We start from the raw sequence: 23,307 nt of genomic DNA on the forward strand, positions 1-23,307 counted from the left end.
AGTGTAAATTGCATCTGTCACAAGATGCAGTCATTGATATTATTCCAGCACTTTGTGCCTTCAGCTTGTTTTTGTTTTGGGTTTTTTAAGCAAATTTACCTGTCGGTTGCAGAACCCAGACAGACGGCACACTTTCAAGCGCTCTTAAGCTATACACTTATAGCTGGGCTAGGCAGGTTAATTACTGTCCTCCAGGGCTCCGGCTCAGTAGTATTGGACCTTTTACCTATTATGTCACAGGCCAAACGGTTAACAGACAGGTCAGGTTGACGTAAACTGCTGGCGTGTCTGGTGGCTGGAGCTAAGCTAACAGCTTTACGCACCGATATCGCGATTGTTTAAAAAGTTGGCTGATCGAATTCCTCAGCAAAACCGTGGTCGTCATATACGAAAGATTCTTTGGAGATGCAAGGGGCCGTCGTGCTTGATGTCAGCTGGTTTTAATACCAGCCGTGCAGGTGGTAGGTTAGTTGTTTAAATGCTTCGCGTTGTTGATTTATTGCCATTCTACTAAGAACAAAAACAGCTGTCTTTCTAAAGGATGCTTTTGTCACAGCTAAAAATGAGTTCCAGGGACAGGATGCCAAATGGACGGCGTAATACAATGTTGAAATGTCCAGAGAGATACAGCCCATATTGTTTTCAGTATTTATATATCAGTGATTGTTAGTCGTCATGTTCCACTTCCTGCGTGCAGTGGGGTGGATTTGTGTGCGTTATCTCTTTGGTTGAAACCTTATCCTTGTAACAGGCCCTGAGGGTTAGTCTAACCTGCGGCCGGTCACGTTTCAGGCTCCGCAGCGCCCTGCCTGCCTGCCTGCTGCAGATCAGGAGAAATGCCTGTTCATGACCGGCATAATCGGATTCTTACTGGAATGTTTGACAGTTTCTTCCCGTTTCCTGCTTTTGGCAAGAAGGGGATCGTTATCTGAAGCCAGGCACTGATTACATTCTTATCCTGGATGCTCCCTTTTTTTTAATCAAACTACAAATGTCTGCAAACTACAAATTTCTGCACAGAATCCGGTTTAAACATGCACCGTTGGCCCATGCTTTTTTGAGCACTTTTCCCTGCGGAGTGTGATGGCCGTTATTTATGACGGAGCATTAGTTCAGCTGCATCACGGAGGCTGACCCGGCTAATCGACACTTTCCTCGCTTTGACCCTAAATAACCATTTCTTTTCAGAGATTTTTCCACACGGTCCTTTGTTTCCATTACATTTAAAACCGGTCCTCATTGGTGGGAGAGGACAGGAGAAAACACTGTTAATCAATCACTCGAACAACCGACAATATGCTACTTTGTGTTAGCTGTGATAGAGAGAAGACAAAGCGTGCAAAAGAGGGTTACGTAATGCCACGTTCGCAGTGAGACTGAGAGGCTAATGCCTGTGCAATCTTCTTATATTTGCTTATTTGTGAATGAGTAATGCGGTCATGTCCTCTCTTCTGTGTTTAAACAAACATTCACAGGGATAGGTTGCACACTAGGCTATTATTGAGGGGGACAAGACAGCCTGAACTGGCAAAAATATTCCCCAACAGTAATGAAGCACCTTTAATTGAAGATCGACGGGGCTGGATAATGAAGTAAACTGATGCTGACAAATGGTTCTATGGGCTTATCTTAACTACACAACCTTGAGGATTACACTTAGCTTCCCGATACTGTCTCTTAAATTTCATTAGACAGCTTTACTCCTGCTCATAACCACCTTGTGTTTGCAGCTGTGTATCTGGCCAGATGCAGATGTGTGTGAATAGAGGCGAAGATGTGGTCCCTTCATACCATTAGGTCATAGTTTAGGTGCATTGAATCCACCAAGTTTGTACAAATGTGGTGCAAAGGAGCACAATGCACAATGAAGTCCCTGTTTGAACCAGCTTCTGCTTGTCAAAAATGATTAAACTCAGACTTATTTAGTACCACTGTTTATTAAGAAGTATGTTGAGTTATTTTACAACTTCTCTATCACCATGCACACAAGAGCTTGAAACTTCCCCTTTAGCACTGGAAGTAAAATGATAGATTGTGATTGCAGGTTTGGCCTCTGTGGCTCTTTTGTGAAACATCCTCAGGATATCGCCAGAAGTCCCCATCCTTACAAACGGAGGTCTGCTTATTCAAAGGAAAAAGAACAGCCTGGGGAGGGATCACAAGCCAACTTTGTAAACAGGAAACTTCTATTCACGTCTCCAAGAACAGCACTGTGCCCCCGGTCCACCACACATGCTAAACAGGCAACTTCCAGTTGGCATCGACCACCTCGAATGCCAGCTTATATTAACATATATTAGTGTGATTTTCTTTAAAAATCCTACCAAAAAGGGGCACACACAACACAGGCTGGAGCCAGAGCCTGCTCCATAGTCTTCACAGACCAGGAAGGGGCATCCGTTTCAATGTTGTCTCGTTCCTAACAAAGACAATGTTGCTGGCCGGCTCCCAGCTCGACACGGAGACCCTCTGGAACGACTCCAGCCTGGAGACCAGACCAGCAGCACGGGCAGACCCCTCATTTAGGAAGCCATTGTGGAACAGATGATACGATCCTTTTTATTGAGAAGCTGTGATGGCAAACCTACACATCTCTTTAAAATGATGTATAAGGATTTTATTTGATTGTTATTACCTATTACAGTTATTACCTTATGGTCCTTATATGATATTGGGATTTTCCACCAGCAGAAGAAAGTGTGTTTTGTAGATGCGGACGTTTTTGTTCAGGTGGCCAGAAAGCAAATCAGGATTCTATTACATGATGAGGATGAGGAAAACTCCAGCGAGGTGCAGTTTGGTCATGCATGTAGAGAGCAGCATAGCAATCATGGATCTTTCTTTGAATGAAAGAGGCTTGGCTTGTTTTTCTTCCATCGTGGCTATTTCATCACTAGCGTTTGTGTACTACTTTTGTCAAGTTAATTGGACAGAAAAGAGTGGGGGGAAGGCTCAAAACAACTATCTTCGGACCATTTGGGGCACGGAGGAAGCCATTTGCCCACGCTAGATTAAAGCACATCCCCGTCCCACTTTACCCACCCTACTCTTTCCTTTTCCCCCTTTGAGCTCACATGAATTGATCTTTATATAATGTTGCGTAACTTTGCGGGGATGGAGCCTCACCTCTTTGAGATCTTTGTTTGAGGGAGATGGAGCGGGCTTCATTTGGCCAGACACTTGGCTCCGCTCCAGCATACGGACCTACTACGATCAGGTTTGGTGATGGAGCTGACAGATTTCTTTGTGCTCTCTGTCACTGTTAAGTCTGCGCTGAGCTATTAGTGTCTATGTAGGGATGCGTGCTAATTATTAAAATGGTGTGGTGCATTATATTTCTCATAATATCTCAATTTTAAGAAAAATGACACGGTCTATTTTTCATTTGTTTTGGTGAGAAGTTTATTTGACATTAAACAGATAAATAATATGGGCCAATCAACCTCTTAAAGCAGAATACTGGGAGGGAATGTATGCTAACCACCTACAATAGTAATATATTGTTCAGAAATTACAATTGTGCAAATAAAACATCTATATTGACACAACTAAAAGGTTCTGGGCAGTAGAATCTGCATCATCATCATCGTTTTCTTCCACTGCTGTGGTAACATTATTGCTATTGATTGTGCAGACCTGTCAGACATGAATCTGCTGAGCTCTGGATGTTGTTGCATATAGAAGTTGGGTGACGGAGCCTGTGGTCAGAGTACTGGTTATCATGGTGCAGGGTTGTGGTCAAACATGCCGAGAACAGACTGCAGTCTCCTGTAATTCTGCTGCTAACCTCAGGATTCGCTCTGTATGCTCAAAGGTGACTGGAAATGTCCTCATTTCTACTGCAAGTCTTCTTTTAAGCTGACCTTAAAGTTTCTGCTTGTGACAACATAAAGTTAGGTGCTTGAGTTTTGTTTGCAGGATTCTGTCTATTAATCGAGGGTAAAGAAACGCTGCATTTGAGTCGACTGGCTGTGGAATGCATCAAAGAAAATGGATTAGCAAAGGTTAGCTAACCCTTAACCTTGTTTTGAAGTGTTTGCAAGAAAGTTATCACCTGTCTGTGGCGTGCATATTTAAAGAAAATCATTGCGTGCCTAAAACCGTAAGAGAATGTTGCTCCCTGTGCATTCTTGTAAGCATTGGTGTTGAATGCCCGAGGAGGCAGGGTCCATTTTAGTTGCTGAGGGCTTTACGCTGGCAGGCAGCTGAAGTAGGTGCTGTTAAGCTCATTCACATGCTTCCCTTGATTCATGTTGCAACCATTCACCATGTCCACCAGCTGCCCAGTTTTGGTGGGAAATAAGCAGCAGCTCTCAAGTGCTTTTAAATGTTCTTCTATGCAGCAGAGTTGTTCAGCACCACCAACCACTTCAGCCATTATTGGGAAAACCTCACGTGTTGAGTCCAGCTGATATAGAAGGAGTAGAGGGCTGCATGTTTTAGATGCCTTCTTGTACACAAAGAAGATACTTCTGGAAAACATCTGAACGGGTCCCAGCAGAAGAACCTTTGTTCACCTGACGAGCAGGATTCAAGCTTTCGGGGTGGAAAAACTGGAGCACAAGCCATGTGATCAACGAGCTTAAGGGGCCAAGTCAAGACCATGTGCTTAAAGTTAATAAGACTTAGATTTATTTCGGATGTCTCATCCTCGTTCAAGTGGTACATGCTTTTAATTCAACCCTTGTAGTAATATACAACATAGTAGTATTTTGACGGCTTTTCTCATTTACTTTGGTCCAGCCGACCTAGATAATGTTATTCGTCTTGAATAAACAACTCCACTCGTTCATATTTGGTGGCTTTTTTCAGGATTAACTTGAGTTATTCCGTTCCCCAGGGACTGTTGTGTTGTGGAAATGAGGCTCTTTCATTCTGCCGCTGAAGCCTGGCCCACATCACATGCTGTGTCTTTGTAGAACGGGCACTCGCAGACCTTGACGTTTGGCCAGAGCAGCTTCAGATAGTCGCATAGTGGCAGCCGTCACCATGTGACCTTGTTCCAGTCTCACAAAGCTTCCACCTGCTCTCCCACACGGGCTAATGGATAAAAATACCCAGCAGATCCCACACTCTCTGTCAATAAAGATTCAAGGGCAGCTGTTGGCCACCCCGTTACCAGAAGGAATGCACAAACAAAGGCCAGAAAATGCACGCGCATGGATGCAAAGAGACTCGGAAGCACATGGTGGCACCCTCCGCACCATCATCCTGCTGTTCCATAAGGTGCCTGATGACCACTGTCTGCACATTTGGAGCAAACTGCTGTCATTGCTGTTTCGGCTGCGGCGGGGGCTGTCTTCCCGAGTCCCACTTGGCACGCTGTCACAGACACGCTGCAGCATTTGTGCTGAGGAGACAGAATAATGCAATATATTTTCATTACCAGATTGTGTACCAGAGGCAACGTGACCTTCCAACCTTCAACAGCGGCCACCTGACTCCCGGTGGCCCGTGTACCTCGTTACGACGCTACAGGCCGTTTAGTTCCTCATCCTCCAACCTCAACACTCTTAAATGGTTATTCACTCTCTGCTGCTGTGATAGTCACTTTATTGAACAGTAAATTTTGACAGGACTGGCATTTAATTTCAAAGAAGGTCACATTAAAGTTCAGTTCGACGCCTCTGTTCCCCTCATTACCTTTATGGATATTTGCAATGGAAGCGACTTTTAGTGGTTTGCAGCTAATGAGCCACGGCGCACCCCAGTTTACTGCAGGTTTGATCTACTGTCAGGTGAATTTAGGCAGCTTTGACATTCTGTTTCACTTGGTTTAGTCTCTTCATTAATTAACAAAAGCTATTAGTGCTAACTTTCACATAAGGTAAACAAAAGTCCAGTAATGAGTAAAGGTCACATTCCCATTTTAATGACAGAAAAACAACTGTGGCCTATATTAAACTATGAATTAAATGGGGAAGAAGGCAAAGTGTTGTCTTGTGACTTGTCCACTTATGACCTTTCTGAGGTTAGCATGCTGTTGGGGGTTGGGCACATCTCAGATGGCCTGTTGAGCCCTCCTGTGTTTCCTGGTGTGGACAGTGAGCCAGTTGGTGTTATCTGAGGAATGCAGTCTCCTCTCTGGCCTGTCACATAAAACGTTCCCTCCACTGTCACCGTAATGGGATCTAAGCATATTGATGCCTCGCTGGGCAAAAGGCGGCTGGTAGATCGGGCAAAACATTTCTTGTGTGCAGCTACAGTGTCTAAATGATGCCGATAAAGAGTTTGAAACTCCTGATGAAATTCTTGATTTATGCCTCTGATGACATGTGCACGCTGCATCACCGGTGGTTTGTTTTGGCGCTAAATTCCATAAACTTCAGAGGTGAAAGTATGTTAAAAGGTTGCCGTGACAACTGAGAAATGGTTACAAAAGTAGGTCATACGTGCTCCTTAGTTATACGCTTTAATTTCTGCTTTTTGCAACTGCAACAGAACAACAAATCCCCAAGCACGCTGCCCGGTTAGCGCAGCCGTTCCATCTTTGACTGCCAGGATCAGGAGCCGAGTCTGACACTGATGGTGCAGTGAGTTGACTACAGGGTGTTTCTTGCAACCGGCAGCAACTCACGACTTTGATTAGAACACAAATCCTTGTCGGGAGTTTATGACCAATTGTTGGTGTTAATAGACTCGCGCACGGAAAGTCTGGAGGTTCTGAAATATGGCTGGTGATGGAAAGTGTGTCACATTTTATCCATATTAACTAACCGCCAGAGCAGAAGCCCGCTCAACTGTTCCTCAGGACTGAGGGAAGAATCCAAATCTGCCAGATTCCACAGCTTCTCGGCGAGAAGTAGCTTAATGTCAAAGCTCTTCCAGACGTTCTTCTGCCTGGCAGCGCTGATCGCACCGCTGGTTTCTCTGTCTTCTTGTCCTGTTTTGACTATTGTCTCCATAGCCATAGCTGGGCGAAACTCCTGGATGTTGGGAAGAATTTCATTCAATCTTTTTCAAGTTTTTCTGAATCATTGTAATTTAGGTTGTTTGCAATATTCAGATGGTGTTTGATTTTCTTAAACTGGAGAATGCGTTGAAAGTTTGATCATCTCCAAGTAACCATGGTTATGTCTTGGTCAGCAGAAAGGCTTTGAGGGTGACTGGAGGGCCTCGTCCACCCTGTCCCTTTGTTTTTGATGGCTCTCTGGGATGTTTGTCCTCAGCGGGTGACAGACGCCTGCAGAGCTCTGCTATCTGCCCTCAGCCAGAGCCCAAATGAATAGATGGATTCACCACAATGAAAGGGCCCGATCAGAGGAAGGCTTCCTATCTAGCAAACAGATGCCACAGTTGAAGAGATAAGGAAAGCAGAGATGTTTTAGAACCTGGATGAAGGCGGGTTGGGCCGTGGAACTGAAAGAAAACGATCGTGTTAAAGACCTTTGGGGATTTGACTTGTTCTTTCTCGGTCAGATCAGATGACTTGATTACAATGATTCAAGAGCTGTGTTTTTTCTCCCATGAAGATAGCAAACATTGCCCATTTGTTTCCTGGTTTCCATCAGAAACCTCCAATGCGACTAAACCAACAACATTCTGATTTCTGAAAAATCAGCTCATGTGACGTGAGAAACCTCACCACTTCCTCGCTCACTAAATACTTTGCCACTCAACGCGGCACCACTCCGACGCTGCACCCTCTCCCCCAGGGCCTGGACATAATAGGTGGAAAAACAGAGGATGTCTTAGACCTTTCGCGCGTGTCCGTGTGTGCGCGCAGATGTGTATTGCACGGCCCGAGTAGGAAAGACAAGGCGTGCTATTGTTCAGTGTGTATCCAGGAGAGGAAATGCCTCCACTTGTTTGACTGCATTTTATAGCTTCAATCCCTCAAAGGTGTAAAGCAGTGACATATAGCGCTGCATCACGACCTTCTGCTGACATGATGTGCTGCGAGTGGTATGCCAGGAATGTGATAGCTTTGCGCAATCAACCCATCTACAGTTTTTCTTTATTAATGCCTGCGTTTGCGGTATGTTCTTACTTCACTGATTCCTGGAAGGATTAAATTCCAAATCTAAGAAGGGAGCCTCGATGAGACAGAATCTGGACGTCTTGAATTTCATTATAAAAGCTGAAAAGAGGAGTGAGTTTGCACACACAGTGGGCATGACACGCAGGAAGCAGTTTCAGACTCGCAGATTAACAGAAACGCCCCCGATACTGCCCTGAAATTGTGAAGAGTATTGTGATTTTAAGGTTTTGTCCAGGCAGTACTCTTTCCCCCGAAGCACTTTGTGCCTAATGTGTGTGTGGCTCCATCCACAATGAGACCAGTGGGAGAAAAAGTGAAGGGTCCAGGGAGTGGAAAAGATGGGGTCCCTTACATTCCTTCCATACAGTCAATCCGAAATATTTAAGACTGAAGCCACAATTGACGGTTTGGCGCATTGCTTCCCGTGAAACTGCTCGAGAGAGGCGCTGTTTTGTCCAGTGATGTAACTGTTTGATGAAGGAAAAAATAAAGCCACAACACCGCCACCTAGTGGTGGATGGTCTGTTTTATTGGTTAAACTGGTGCCCAGGACGGTTTGTTTTAAAGGTTTGGGGTTCTATTTTTATTTTTTATTTTTTGGCAAACTAAACATATTGAGAACGTAGATGTCTTTATTGGTATATATGTTTGCTTGTATCCAGTGGTAATGTTGGACGTATCTGTCTCTTCTACTACTCCCTTTATTTCAAAAATGATTTTTTTACCTTTAAAAAAATCATAAAATCTGTGACAAGGAGCGTTTTTAATTCCGATTCAGGTTGTAATTCTGAAGTCGCTCGGCAGGTGGCGGTGTGTGCCTGGGCTGCGGCGCCTGCTGCACCGCTGAACACGGGCTCCAGCATCGCCATGACACGGTTAATGAGGACATTGTTGTGTGATGTAACAGGACCGGCCATTCCCAAGCTGGAGACCATTTTTTGTGCACTTCATCACGACCAAACCCAAAAAATGACCTCAAGGAAAACATGTACTTGCATAGCTGCCAACAGTTTGGTAACGGACCCAGATCAGTCTGTAATGTTCCAAGTATGTGGAACATTTTGGGGGTATTTTCTTAACAGTTTAAAATCATAACTTTTGGTCAAACTCATTACTGTGAAGGAGGCATTTTTGTAGTTGTTAAAAATGCTTTTATTTCACATTTGTGAGTATCTTATTTAAATTTTGTAGTGTAATTTCTTTCAGTCATCTTAACTCTTACTTTTCCTGAGTTTTCCTGAGCATTTATCTCTTCCCTGGAACACTTACCTTGCTAAACTATGGCCCAAGAGTGGTAACAGCAATGACTTAGTTGCAGCTGAGTAATTTAAAGCTGCCTCCCATACAACGCACAGTTGTATTTGGCTACAACAGGCAGTTCTTTCTTTTCAGCAAACGAGATGAGACATTCTTTTCCGATGAGATTTTTTTTTTTTTCACATATTGCAAAAAGGAGGCTTGATATCAATTTGTCAAAATGTATATTTGAATCATTAATTGCAATGATAATATCCCAATTGTGCCAAAAGGTGTTTTTTATTTATTTATTTTTAATTTTTTCAATTTTTGCAGCGTTCCAGTGTCACCAACTTTCATGGTTAGCATTTATAGGCTTATGATTACTGCTCTGGAATACCAGGAGACAGACCGACCATTGTGTGTGGTTTGTGTGTGTGTCTGGAGGGGTCATAACACACAGTCCCTGTTGTCCCTCCTCTTATTTACCTCCAGTGGCCGCTCACAGAAACCTCCCAGTAGCTGCATGCAGCAGCCTCGTGCACACACACACACGGACAGACACACTGCCAGTGTCCCAGCGTGCACGAGCGCACAGTGAGTAGCTGTGGCAGCTGCCAGCTCTCGCAGAGGGCAGCTTTGTCTCACCTCTGGTTTGGATTCGATCCAAACAATCCGAGAGTCGCTTACTGGGTCACTTGATGAAATAATTGAAAGGGGAGTTCGTGTTCAGGCCTGTGCAGTATACTTCGGTGTTTTTATTTATTTATTTTCCTTTGCGAGGTGTTTTATTGCCTTCTGCTACAGTGCTCGGTCACACCAATCATTGTGATAAATTCTCTGTTGTGAGCAAAGTCAGAAACCATTATTGAGCAATGTAGAAATGTGTTCATTCATTGAACGATGAGGAGAAAGTGTTTGCATTGTCACATACAGCTCTTGGCACCCTTTTCTAACAGCTTTCTTTGTTTCTCAGGACCTGGAGATCGTCTACTCCTATCTCCACGGGATGGAGGCCTTGTCTAACCTGAGGGAACATCAACTGAGGTCAGCGTTTACCCATGTTGCTTATTTAAAGTTGATTATTGTAAGCACGTCTTCAAGTACAGCGCTGCCAAATGATGGGAGAAGTCATTTTTTATGTTAACAGCACCCTGGCAGAGCCATTTCACTCACTAGAAATTAATTCTGTCCACATAAAATGCGTGTGTGACTGAAACGTAGCTTCCCGTTTCAAGATGATATTGTAATTTTTCATGCCACATGAATTTTAACAGTGTTGACTCTCCAGACTGTAAAGCAGAATACTTCACTAAACACAGCAAGACTGTTTGTAGCCCTCAAATAACCAAGTTTCAGTGTGCACCCATGTGCATCATGCAGCCTTTTTCTCTCCTGGCACCGCTTCCAGTCTTTTCTGACTTTCATACGATTCGTTCAGGTGTCACAGGCGTGTTTCCAACGTGCCTTCTGTGCATGTGTATATATGGATTTTACTGGCGACAGAACAGTGTAGCAGTACGTGACCCGTGAGCTAGAACATTCCACAGTATGACCCCTCTGAGGCCTCCCACCCGACAGTAGCCCCGTCCCCCCGTGCCTGTTTGGATCCTGAGGAATGTCCCCCCGGTCCCATGGAGCAAAACATAACTTTTTCCAGCCATAATTGCCAGTAACCATGGGGTTGTGATACAGGATTTTCATTTAATCTGGCTGCTTTTTTTCTTGATTGTTTTCACAATAACCATCTCCTTTTCACTTTTTGTCTGATGGAAAAGAACACGACGGCCACCTGCAGCTATTTTTGTGTTTTGATCAGATACTGTTTGCTACCGTTTCCTGCATGTGGTGTTGACACACTCTGACTGAGACGGTATCTCATAGCAGCAGACACTTTTACTTTTTTCCACTAAATCTTGCGGAGGGCAGTGCAAGCCTTTAGCTAGTTTAAGGAGAGAATCGACCACAGTTGGACAAATCAAATGTGTTAATCCTCATTATTCAAAAATGCTGATTATCTCAATAAATAGACAGTTATCTGGAGTCATAAACAAGATCAACAACACTCACAATAAGGAAACAATCCCTGTTTTTACAAGATAACTGTCACTGCCAATAAACACCGTAACCTTGTATGAGAACAGAACAAAGACCAAATGTGACAATAGAACAAACTCTGATACATTAGGCCAGTGTTCTTGTAGTATTTAATAATTTGTTTATTTATTTAGACCATGTCTTGATCTTTTTCCCTTTTATAACATTACTTATAAATCAAAGGGTGGGTATTTTAGCTTACGCTGTTTTGACCGGCACTCTTCTGTCTTGTGTCTTTACAGAATAATGTGTGAGACGGTGCGTTACGAACGACACGAGGCCAATGAAGTGCTCTACTAGTAAGTATTGCGATCATTTGAAACATTTAGAGCAACACCTATATTCCACCAGCTTCCAAATCACTGAAGAATCCCAATAATGCAGCAATTCATCCTTGTGTAAGGCTGATTTAGGATGTCACACATTGTTGACGAGCCCAAGCATTTTGGTCCGCAGTACCGGCAACCTCGACGTCTTGGATAAAAATAAATGTCTCATCCAACTGTACATTTCAACTTCACATCAAATAGTAATCAGCAACCCCTGAGATATAAATTTAGACAGGTTTTTTTTTAAATTCACCCCAAGCTAAAACAACAGAATCTCAGCAGGTATTTCTTATTTTAGTTCAAATTTCAAGGCGTAGTTAATTAATCTTTGCACATCCTTTGTGCGTGAGTGATAATTAATGCACGCAAGTATAAACCTGTGTACGTCTGCCTCTGCAGATAACAAATGAATGTTAAACAGCAGCAAATTAGATCGAATTTTCTCCATGGCAAGATCCTAATCAGGCTTCTGTTGTGAAAGTACAAGCTTTCAACAGCTTGTCCTGGTAAATTTTCCCACCTTTAACAGCAGCAGTGATGATATGATGGGAAACAAGCGGTCTAAAATTCCGTGGGGTGATTTAAATGTCGTGTCCTTAAAGTTTGGCTTTATTTTTTACCTGCTGTAAAAGTTAATTCATTCTCTTAAAGTCCTTCAAGATGAAAGATGCTTTTAGTATAGCTACATTGATTTTTATGATCAACACAAGATTAACTCCCATAAATGGAGGGATGTGACATATTCATAATCTGCATTATAGCACTGTAATGTTATGACTTGGAATAGCAGAGTTCCAGTGTCATGGTAGGAGCATTGCTTATAAATGTAGTTTATTCCTTCACAGTCCGGATTGCTGACGTACTCATGCAGACTTATACTCAGTATCTCATGAAAACATCCCATGCTGGGAGAGCCTGAACCCCTCAGGATTAACGGTTGAGAGATTAGAGCGCTAAAGTCCCCCGAAGATGACGACTGACTGGGCATTTTTCACAGTGGCTGAAGAGCGTCAGCCAGTTCTGGTCATCCAGTTTTAATTCAACTCCCTGACCTTCGACTCTCACTCACTGTTTACAAGTGTACACTTCAGAGGTGTTTTGCTATTTTTCCATCAATAAGCGGCTCTACACCGATGATATTATCGGAGTCTTTCAGCTGTTAACGAATATAAAATCCCGACCAGTTTGCTGAACCGTAACTGTGATCCTCTCATATTGCCGTTGGTAAATGCCTCCTCTCTATAAGCTCTTGTCCTCTGTCACACTACAAGTTGTTTGCTTTTAGAAATGATGCCACAACAAGGTATGTAAAGAAAAGCAGTGAGAGGATGGGGCACCACTGTGTCTCCTCCTGTGTGTACTTTTGTATTTCAGTAAATATGGGAGCACAGAAAATATGCAATTTAGATCCAAAATGTCTGTCAGAATGTCTAATTACTCAGAGTGATTAGTGTGTGGAGGTATTCTGATGCCAGAACCCTGGCAGTGCAGACTCTGTGGATGATCCAAAACAGAAATGATCTGAGGCTGAAATGGTTGGAAACCACACAGCATGTGTGTGTGTGTGTGTGTGTGTGGGGGGGGGGGTGGTATTAAAAGGCACCAACCCTGCAAACATGGCAAGAGCTCAAGTGCAGTGACTTAATTGACTGAATTCATTATGAAACGGAATTTCAAAGAAAACATTTCATCTTCTGGATTGAGCAGAGTCCCTAAATTGAGTGGCGTTGCCTTTCCATATCCTTTTACCCCTTTCCAGCGCTTCCTGTTCAAGGCTTCCTGAAGGGTTTTGGTGGCTGATGATTCCTTCCAGTACTTATGACCCAGTTCAGTCAAGTTGTTACTCTACACAAGTCTCAGAGATATTTTTCTCTTTATCCTCCTCCTGCTCCCCCATGCATGTTTTTCTGTTTTTTCTAATGCAACTATGTACACGTGCGATTAAGAATTGAGCATTTCTGCACTTGCCATTCCTGTGATGTGCTTAGCAGGAGGTGGTTGGAGGTCACGAAGGGGTTTAAATGATTCTCTGTTGCTGGATATTTTTGATCAGAAAGACCCTGATGTGTTGTGTAACGCTGGGTGTGTCCGTGTTTGTGTTTACCACTTGTGTTGCGCCTCAGAACTTGACGGCTCCTATCATCCAGGGGGCAGCCAGAGTTTGCTGTCTGCACTGCCTAATTTCCTTGTCTGTGTGTTTCAGCAATGCCATGGGTGTGGGTGGATGAGACATAATTCCTCAGTTCATTTGTAGTTCACTCCATCTTCAACAGTCTTTTCTCGTCTTTCTCCCTTTCCCGGGATTTTTAAAGCAGTGACCTACTGTGAACTCTTCCTCTTACTCACCTCTTGTATGAGTGTTTCCTCAGTATGGTGAATTACCTGAACTCTTCTAAAAATACACCTGTGCCAAAATATGATTTTTAGTGTAAAATTGATTAAGGTTATTACAGTTTGAAAGTCTAACAGTATATTGAGGCTGTGTGTCCAATAAAGACCCCTTTTCTCTTTCCTCTCTTTTAGCCCCGATGACATTGGAAGTTGTTGGTACATCCTGTTGTCTGGCTCCGTCTTCATCAAAGAGTCCATGTTCCTGCCCAGAAGCAGGTGAGATCAGCAAACATTTTGCTTCAGGAGAAAGCCGGTAGCCCTTGGCCATACAATGTATTTGTTTGAAGCTATTTCCAGCACAAAAAAGATTGAAAGTTATTCCTGAATTAAAAGAACAAAGCCAATCTTGACTCATTTCATCAAACTGTGTCCAAGGGAAAAAAAAAAAAAGGGGGGGGGGGGTTAGTTGAATAAAGAATGGTGGAGACGGGAGATTTCACAGGAGCCGCCGCCATATTTAACTACGACACCTTCAGAAGGCTCAAACTTGTTGTCCTCGCCATCTGTTATGATCGCCACCTTTGAAGCCAACGCTTAAATGTTAAAATGCTATGATTTCACAAGTGGACCCATTACATGAGCTGCCTCCGTGGGCGTCTGGAAAACAATGATCATTTCATCCCTTGGCCTTGCATAACAAACACCTACAACCACTCAAAGCTCCAGGCTGTCAGTGCAGCTAATGGAGAGGAGCTCCCCAGCAGTACAGTAGGGTCAGCAGCGGTCATTTGGTGGATTCACATGAATGCCAGAGGCATTTAGAATTGGAAAAACTTGTTTGGAAATGTGTTGCAAGTATCCTAAATTTAGTTTTACATGGTGGGGATGTGTATGTGATATTGGCAGATTTACCAAAATGGGCAGGTGAGAGTTGATGCCCAAAAAGAACAGCTTTTCTCCTTCCTGACACTTCTGTGTTCCATAAACAACACTTATTTTACATCTTATTTAAATCTCTGTATGCTAACAACTAGAGATTAATGAGGAAACCAACAAGGACAAATTTCCAGTCCCTGAACATGAGCAACTGGACCGAAGGAATTAACTCTGTTTTAAGTGAAGATTGTGTTTCTCACTCATTAAACTAACAGGAGAACAAATAGGAAACAGTTAAAACATGTTTCTCATCCTCCTTTAAGACTGCCAGTTGAATGCTCTGCTGTTAGCCCTGGCAGTGTCACTGCGCAGTGCATTAGCTCGATGTAATCCATCTGAAAGATTAAAAAAAAGGTTGTACGCATAAAAAAGAGAAGTCAGACAGGAAATTTCTTGTGACATAAAGAACTGAATGGAGTCTAGTGGGGATTCCTGAGGCTTTTAAAGACGCGGTGGAATTAGGTTTCAGACAGTTCCTGTCCAGAAATGTCTGCATATATCGGGACTGGCAACAAGGTTAAGAACCTGATACGTCTCCATCCTTGTCTTCTGAGAGAAAGAACCCCCCCCCCCCATACTTCCATGGGAAGTGTAGTCGGTCAATGTACTAAAGAAGCTGGAGCCCTCTGCTCTATTCCAGCCAATGTAAACTGAAATACAGAAATGAGAAATTAGAAATACTGACCTGTACAGTGTGTTGTGTCAGTTTTTTAGTGCAATATTTCCTGAAACCATATGCAGATGCTTAAATAAACTATACCATATATTTAAAAATGATTAATAGGGGAGACACTTGAGCTAAATGAATAGATTTATTTGCACTGGACTCAGATATCAGCTGGGAGGCTATTGTAGAAGTTATTCTAACCACATCCTCATTACCGTCAGTTTACTGCTGCCAGGACATTATGGGAGTCACTTGCTTAACAGCACGTAGTTAGCAGATGTGTGGGACCGTTTACTGCTGCCGTAAAATGTAATTAGTGTTCAAATCATTTCTTGACAGTCAGCAGTCTGGGCAGATTTATCATATCCTTGACTATAAATGACAAACTCATATGGTGACACATCGTAAATTGTGCAAATTCAGGTCTTAACTGTAAAGTGTGGTCTAATTCTTTTAAATAAAAGTAATTTTATTATCTATTTATTAGTTATTGTAATATAAAGATTGTTTAAAAGTTAATAAAATAATATAAAAATGTTATGCTCCGTACACCATCCTGGGGTACAAAATATAAAGAAAAATTGATTCATGAGAACAAAACTAGTTGACACCACGCATTTAAACAGAAGTGGGTTTTTTTTCTTTTCAATGAATTTATGACTAATAATCATATGACATAAGGTGCAGACATCTTTCCACATTTATTCAAGAGTAGACTGACACACCCCACCCTCCTGCTCATGTGTAACAGGAAGTGAGTTGTACGCTGGAATGCTGGATTCAGTCAACACGCTGCATTAGGGAGGGAGGGAGGGAGGGAGGGAGGGAGAGAGAGGGCAGATCGGTCGGGCACAGGCTGATCCACACAAACTGTCCACACACTCACATTCTCACAGAACTCTGGCCACAGAGCAGGTTTGTACGCAGGACGATATGCCACAATCACACTATCATTTTGGGTTTCGGAACAATCATGTTCAATTAGCGTTGGACTAAAGGCAGTTTGAGGAAAGCAGGATCCTGTTATCAGGTCTTGGGATCACTCTGGGAGCAGTTTTCAGATCTTTGGGGGTGAGTAGCCACATTCCAGCAGCACTTGACTCCTGCATATGACTCACCAGAGCTCTGCCAAGAGACTGCCGTGTGTTTGGTTGTAATATAAAAGTCTGATATTTTTCCAACCTTGGAGCTGCGCGCTGTAAAACCTTCAAGTTTGGAATGTGAAGCATGACTTTGATGTTATTTTGGATTGGTTGGCGAGCAGGAGGGCTGCCAATAGTTTAGCGTTCGTAAAACTTTTGAACTCAAACAAAGCCAGTTGTCCTGCTGTGAGATTAATGTGTGTGAGTAGATGATGGAATTGATTGATTCCTGATTGATTGATAGGTCTTAAATTGAAGGTTTGGAGCAGCAAGCTTCGTCTATTTCTCCTTAACATTGTTATTTCAGTGATGCCCTGTTCTCTCTGCCATTACGATGTCTGTGACGTTATATTTAGGGAAGCAAAAGTCATGAGTTGATTCCACATTCTTGGCATTGATGTGTCTATTTCAGTCGTGGTGCGGTAGAGGTCTTGGTAATGTGTTTGGCAGGGGCACACTGTTACTACCAGGAATTCTGTTTATCTTTGCTGAGTGCACGGTGGTTGGATGAGCGAGCGTGGCTCAGATGATGTTGCTCAACGCTTCAAACTTCTCTGGAATAACAGACCTTTAAGCTTAGACCACCCTCCTCTCCTTCTACTGACCTCCACTTCCCTCCTTTTGTTGACGTCTTGCATAACCGCAGAGTTTAATCTTCGCCCTTCCTAAGGGTCTGGTGGGTTTGTAAAGTCGTGCCTTCTCACCATTTACTCGGTTAAATGGTTTAACAGTGTGAGCAGAGGCTCTCCCACTGTCACGGTTCAACCAGCCTGCACCAACCAGCGCGGCGCAGCTCAGCTAGCGGAGCAGATTAGTCTCTGCGCTGCTTCAGTCCGACAACAGAATGGTTGGGAGAATTTCGGTGGTCGCCTGCCAGGCTTACAAAGCTGAGTGAAAGACTGGCGAGGCGTGTGGATTGACATTCCAGACGCACAAGCTTGTTTTGTAACAAGCTTGGGGGTGAGTACAGGGTGACGGATGCAGGGGAAGATGTCAGTCTGTCGGCTCAGAGAGAGCTTCAGGGTTTAACTTGAAATGGAGATAATATGACGGCTGTCCACCAACTCGGACACAATGCCAAGTCCAGGAAAATGGGGAACCATCGTGCAATGACAGCTATTCTTTGTAAATCATGGTGTTGAAATTAAAGGGGCTAACTTGATTTAAAAACGTCTATCTGCACCTGTAAGCAACAGGTCTTAATGTACACATTTAAAAAGTTCAAGTCCTATTTTAAGACAGGCTAGATAAAGTATTTAACTGCGATAACAAGAAAACTAAACTTCACTTTGGCAAGATTTTAGTTTGCTTTGTCTTTAGAATATTACACACTTTCCCCCGCTGGGCATTTTGCACTTAATATTTTTTCGGACTAGTCTTTAATCTCCAAACAAGACACTTTTGTGTTGAAAATCCCTCCCACCCCCTCATTTTCCACTTCCATAATCCCTTCTTTAATATCTCCCATTGCCAGTAGCATTTGCCTTGAGCAAAATCATGGATTGGATTACCGCTGTCAGGAACAGAACGGCATGAGTGAACGCATCACTTTGGTGTTCACTTTTGGTGGCCTTGCAGGTTTTGTGATGCGTAATAGGTAGAACCGCTACTCACTTTTCCACAGCGGAGCTGGCCAAGGGGAGCTAAAGAGATCAGAGCTGCTACTGACTCCAAATGTCTGTGAAACCAGATCAAAAGCCCTCATTCCTTTCGACGGGGCTGCTGCCCAGCTGAGAAGTCAATATGCTGTAAGAGAAGTAAAACAGTTGGCCTTTGCAATTGGTTTAAAATGCATGTAAAGTGTTTTATCAAGGCATGTCACAGCGGTGCTCGGGTAACCGTTGACACTGACGTCGGTCCGTCACTAACAATGTTTCATTGTGGACTTTAATTGCATGTTTTCCTTTTCTTCGCGTATTATTCGGAATCACTTGACAAGCTCTGCAGGAGGCATCAAAACATCAACAAACTAGTGCTGTTAATTTGCCACACTAGCAGAGAAACACCAGAATGGCTGACAAAAGAGGAAAAGACACAAAACCCAACAAAGGCTTGTCTGTGAAAGGCAGCAGAAAGGGAAAAGCAAAGCAAGCAATTATTTACTCGTTGCCAAACTGGCAGTATTAGTATCGCCCGCTCTGCAGCTGACTGGTCTTTTTTTTTTTCCAGTCTGGTCAACTTAACCACAAACTTTAACCACAAACTTTACCTCAAAATCATTTAGGTCGTGATGTGTTCAGGGTCTGCCGTTGCTGAACTGATAAGTTGCCCCATTTACAGCTTACATGTCACCCCACACAAACATTGCTCCTCAGTGAACTTAAACCAAAAAAGAACCGATGGAACTTATCAGTGAAATAAGCCTCAAAGTGGTACCCGCTATAGTTGTACTGTATATATACAGGGAGTAGACAGTATTGTTTGTGTTTTTTCTTTTATCATTTTTGCTTTAAGGTCACCTGGACTCAATGAAAGTTTAAAGAGAACTGTTCTGCTTCTCTGAGAAACTCCAAACTTGACAGCCTAAATAATTCAGTCGAACACGTGCGACACAAGTCAGGCGTACAGTCTCCACTGTGACTTGTTCTGATAGGCTCACTTGGATTTATCTTGCAAAACAGTCGGAACACCAACTCATTCTATGCTGTCTGCTGAAAAAAAACGCTGATAAAATAACAAAGAGCTCCTTGTGCATCTGCACCGAGTTGCTTGACAACAGCTGCTTTCTTCAAACCTCAAACTTGGAGCTCTACGTGCTCAGAGTTTCCATGGCTCCTGGACTCGTGTGAGACCTTCTGGTCTGTGTTGCTTTTTAATATTCCCTCCTTCCCCCATCATCAGAGGTGAGACAGACTCCACAGAATGTGATGTCATGAAAGTGGACCTTTCCATAGGCGGGTCTTTCCCTTCGGTGGGGAGTGGTCCCAGATGCAAGCAGGGAACTGTCCGCTCCGTTCTGCTCTGTTCAATGTTTCACACAGAAGATCCATGCGGCCTGTTTAAAATTTGGGTTATCTGTGGATGCACAGACTTACTGATCCTCTTAGGGGTGAGAAAGTCAGAACTCAGAAAGGCTACAAACAGCTTCTCTCTGATAAATGGCAGTCTAATCTTTTACTCAACATTTTGTTAATGTGACTTTTTGCCTTTCTTTCCAGTTTTGGCAAACGGTCAGCAGGCAGCCTGCGGCGTGGATGTGAGTGCATCGTCCTGGAACCCTCAGAGATGATTGTGGTGAGTCCCAGCTTTTAGACTCTTAACCTGTGATCACAGCTCCACACCGCACAACATGAACAAAATAGGTTTTCTTTTGAACAGACCTCACCTGATACAACCACAGTATTTTAAACTAGAAAGTTGATTCAACACAACGTGGATCGTTAAACGTTCATTGCCTACGTTCAGAGCTGGACCTGTGATTTTTGTAGTAAGCAGCGTGAGCCCCCATTGGCATTTCATCGCCATCCTCAATCACAGCTCTAATTAAACATCTTCTCGGGGCCTGGGTCTGGTGGGTTTTTACAAGTCCAAGTCTGGTTGAAGTGCTGACCCAATTTTATGGCAAATCAAATGTTGGCTCACAGAAGTTGCTGGGAGCCAATCTTCCCCATCGCAGAGGGGCAAAGAAGCCGGAGTCAGCGGCACAATGCAATCATCTGTTGAGCAGAAGCCCTCTGAGGCCTACACATCGCATTTAGTCTGGTTTTGCTGGAAAAGCATGCAACGAGGGACAAAAAAAAGTCCGTTCTATTAATTGCAAATGGCTGTAAAAGGCTTTCCTTTGACATTTATGTTGTCAAATTTACAATGAAATGCATCTCACCATTTTGATTTTTTTTGTTGGTCTGTCCAAACGTCAGTCTCACTGTGCGCTCGTGCAGACTCACATACAAGCAGTCATTTAACATCTCAGAAGAAAGTGAAATCAGCTCAAGCGTCTGTGCTATAGGCCCAGTACTCTGATTAGACACACAATCACACTTATGTCTTGCTAACGCCGCACTCCCCTGCTGTTGTCATGGCAGCAGTCGGTATGGCAAAAGGGAAATTTTAGTATCCCTGAGGCTGCACCCTGTAAGCTGTGAATCCTCAGTCAAAGTCGCAAATGAGCACAAACAAAATTGAAGTCCATCCATCCTAATGATCCATCCTGATGCACAGCTATCACACCATAGTCTTTACCCACAGAACTCGCAAAACGGTGTAAAATTGGACTTTTCTGCCATTTTGATGCGACATAATTCCCATTGCCATTCCTCTGGATAATGTCACAGAATAATAAATAGAAAGATGGGATCATCCCACCACAGTATGTTATTTATTTGTATATTTAGATAAGGAAGAAGGGATCTCCATCTGCTTTTTATTTCATGAACCGTCAGTTCTCTCTGCATTCCTCCCGCTCACTCCAAATTCCTCACTCATCCCTGCATTTTTCCTCTTTTTTTTGTTTTGTTTTGTGAGAACCCTTTGACGTAGATGTGCACAGTGCAGCCTACGCGTGTTTCTATTTTTATGCAACGGGAGGGACGGGTGGTGAGGGAATGGGAGCTGGAGTAATGCAGGGTGGGGCTTTTGCTATGAGTGTTTTCTTTTGGAGGATGCTGGGGTTGGAAATGGGTGGGAATGCAGACAGAGATCGTCACTCCCCTCTCCCTGTCACTTCTTTCCTCCCTGTCAATTCCAGGTGGACTATATGGATGAAAATGAGGAGTACTTTCAGCGGCAAGCTTCGCACAGACAGTCCCGCCGCCGCTTTCGTAAGATTAACCAGAAAGGGGAGAGGCAGACGATCATCGACACCGTTGATCCGTACCCCGCTGGAAAGCCACCCATAGCCCGGGGGTACCACACGGTGAGTTGCAGTGTGCACTACAGCGTTGTTTTTATCGCCGCCGCGGTGGGTCGCTAACCCAGCTCAGTGCTGCGTTCTGTTTCATGCTTTCTTTGCAACCTGTTGTGCGTTCTTGTTGAAAATATGTGCTGCAGTCGAGCGATCACTGGATCCGATGGCCTTAGTGGGGCTTTCTAGACGGTCTTATTTTGATTTCTCGTGTCTTCGGGAAGGCTCTTTATCACCTTGCTTTTCTAATCTTTGCGCTGAGTTTTTCGCTCTGTTGTCTTTGCTTTAGTTGTGATGTTTCTAGATGAAACTCTCTGGCAGTAGTTGCTGCTTTGGCAGATCGTAGTGGGTAAAGTAAATAGTTCACAGAGCATCTGTTGTAGTGGAGTTTTCCTCAGCGTCTCAAACCTTTGTTTGTCTGCGCATCTGAATGTAGTTACAATATTTTTTTATTACTGTATCCATTCCTCGCTGTAGTGTTGTCAGTGTCAGGAAAGATTTAATCAGATTCTATTTTATTTATAGTCAATATGAATTCTTACATAGAAACTAGTGAGGTAAAAGAATTTTTGATACTTTGTATGAATAAAGGTCGGAAAATATAGAAAACTGAACAAACGAGACAAGTGTTTTGTAGAATGATGCCTTTTCATGAGTTTTAAAACTCAAACTTTGGCATGGTTCATCTCCTAATTAAACATTTTTTGGTGTAATATATTACACACACACAGATGATTGATTATAACCATGGGAGTGACTTAGACTTTGGATGCTGTTACCCACAGCACTGCACTAGAAGTTCTCCTCTCTGATTTATCTCCCTGGGAATAAGAAGCAAATCATGTTCACATTAATGATCCCAATATCCTGGCATGCAATTGCTACAAACCATTTTCCGGTTCTGCACAATTTCACCGCATTCCTTTCATTTTTAAAACTCCCCCGGGGGTTCTGTCAGTGTACCCAGCTCTTCTTGTGACAAAACAATCACACTTTAAAAGGGAAAATCTGGTAAACTCTACCATGCGCTGTGTGCTATATTTAGCCTCGCCTTTTAAATCATTGCACTGAACTTTCTCATGGCCCGACGTCTCCTGTCACACACTTCACTCTCTGTGCTCGAGTTGTGTTCCTGTGGGAAGGATGGAGCGGGTACCATGACAACCAGCAGTCCCAAATGGGCTCTGCATGAGTGCACTTAGAATTACAGTAGGGAAGAGAGCTAGCTTAGCACTGCCCGCTCCTGCTACTGCTGCTGCCAACACGGGAGCTGCGCTACAGAAAGGCAGAATCCTCCTGGATGCTAAGCTGACGCAGCAAGCTAATCTCTTGCATTTAAAATGCGGGGAAATACTCAGACTTACTTGGCTGCCGTTGGAAGACACTAGAGGTAAGACAGAAATAATTGGCATAAAAGAAAACGTCTCTCGGGTTTCATTTTTTAGCTTCGTCATTGACCATAATCGATATAAAAAAGCATTAAAAACAAGCTGCGATTCCTCAGCAACCAATAACTCTTCTATTATTTTGGCCAGACATGCTAATTCATTATAGAGATGGAGAAATGCAACTTTTGCTAAAGAATAATCAATGGTGGTACAACATTTAGGTTAAAATGATCTGCCATGTTTTTATACACTGTATTAGCAAATTAATAAACATCACATAAAACATGGGTTTAGGATTTGAAGTCTGAAACCGTATTTGTGTTGGTTCTGATTTCTGTGTGGCTGAACCATCGGACA

The 23,307-nt window shown here is 43.3% G+C and overlaps 1 protein-coding gene across 8 annotated transcripts in view; it reads left to right on the top strand.

Moving 5' to 3' along the window:
• Window positions 1-23,307, top strand: part of rapgef2b (Rap guanine nucleotide exchange factor 2b) — a 61,090-nt gene that overhangs the window by 5,411 nt on the left and 32,372 nt on the right. For 4 of the 8 annotated variants that reach the window (XM_057042672.1, XM_057042674.1, XM_057042673.1 and 1 more), the window contains exons 2-6: window positions 10,194-10,264; window positions 11,557-11,613; window positions 14,167-14,250; window positions 19,878-19,953; window positions 21,407-21,574. In XM_057042672.1, the coding sequence (XP_056898652.1) occupies window positions 10,194-10,264; window positions 11,557-11,613; window positions 14,167-14,250; window positions 19,878-19,953; window positions 21,407-21,574 (456 nt within the window). Of the gene's footprint in view, window positions 1-10,193; window positions 10,265-11,556; window positions 11,614-14,166; window positions 14,251-16,464; window positions 16,649-19,877; window positions 19,954-21,406; window positions 21,575-22,786; window positions 22,953-23,307 lie in introns of those variants that run through there. The other 4 variants (XM_057042678.1, XM_057042679.1, XM_057042680.1 and 1 more) reach the window with 2 other exon arrangements.

This window comes from Takifugu flavidus, chromosome 9 (genome assembly GCF_003711565.1).
Source record: "Takifugu flavidus isolate HTHZ2018 chromosome 9, ASM371156v2, whole genome shotgun sequence".
Lineage (NCBI taxonomy): Eukaryota > Metazoa > Chordata > Actinopteri > Tetraodontiformes > Tetraodontidae > Takifugu > Takifugu flavidus.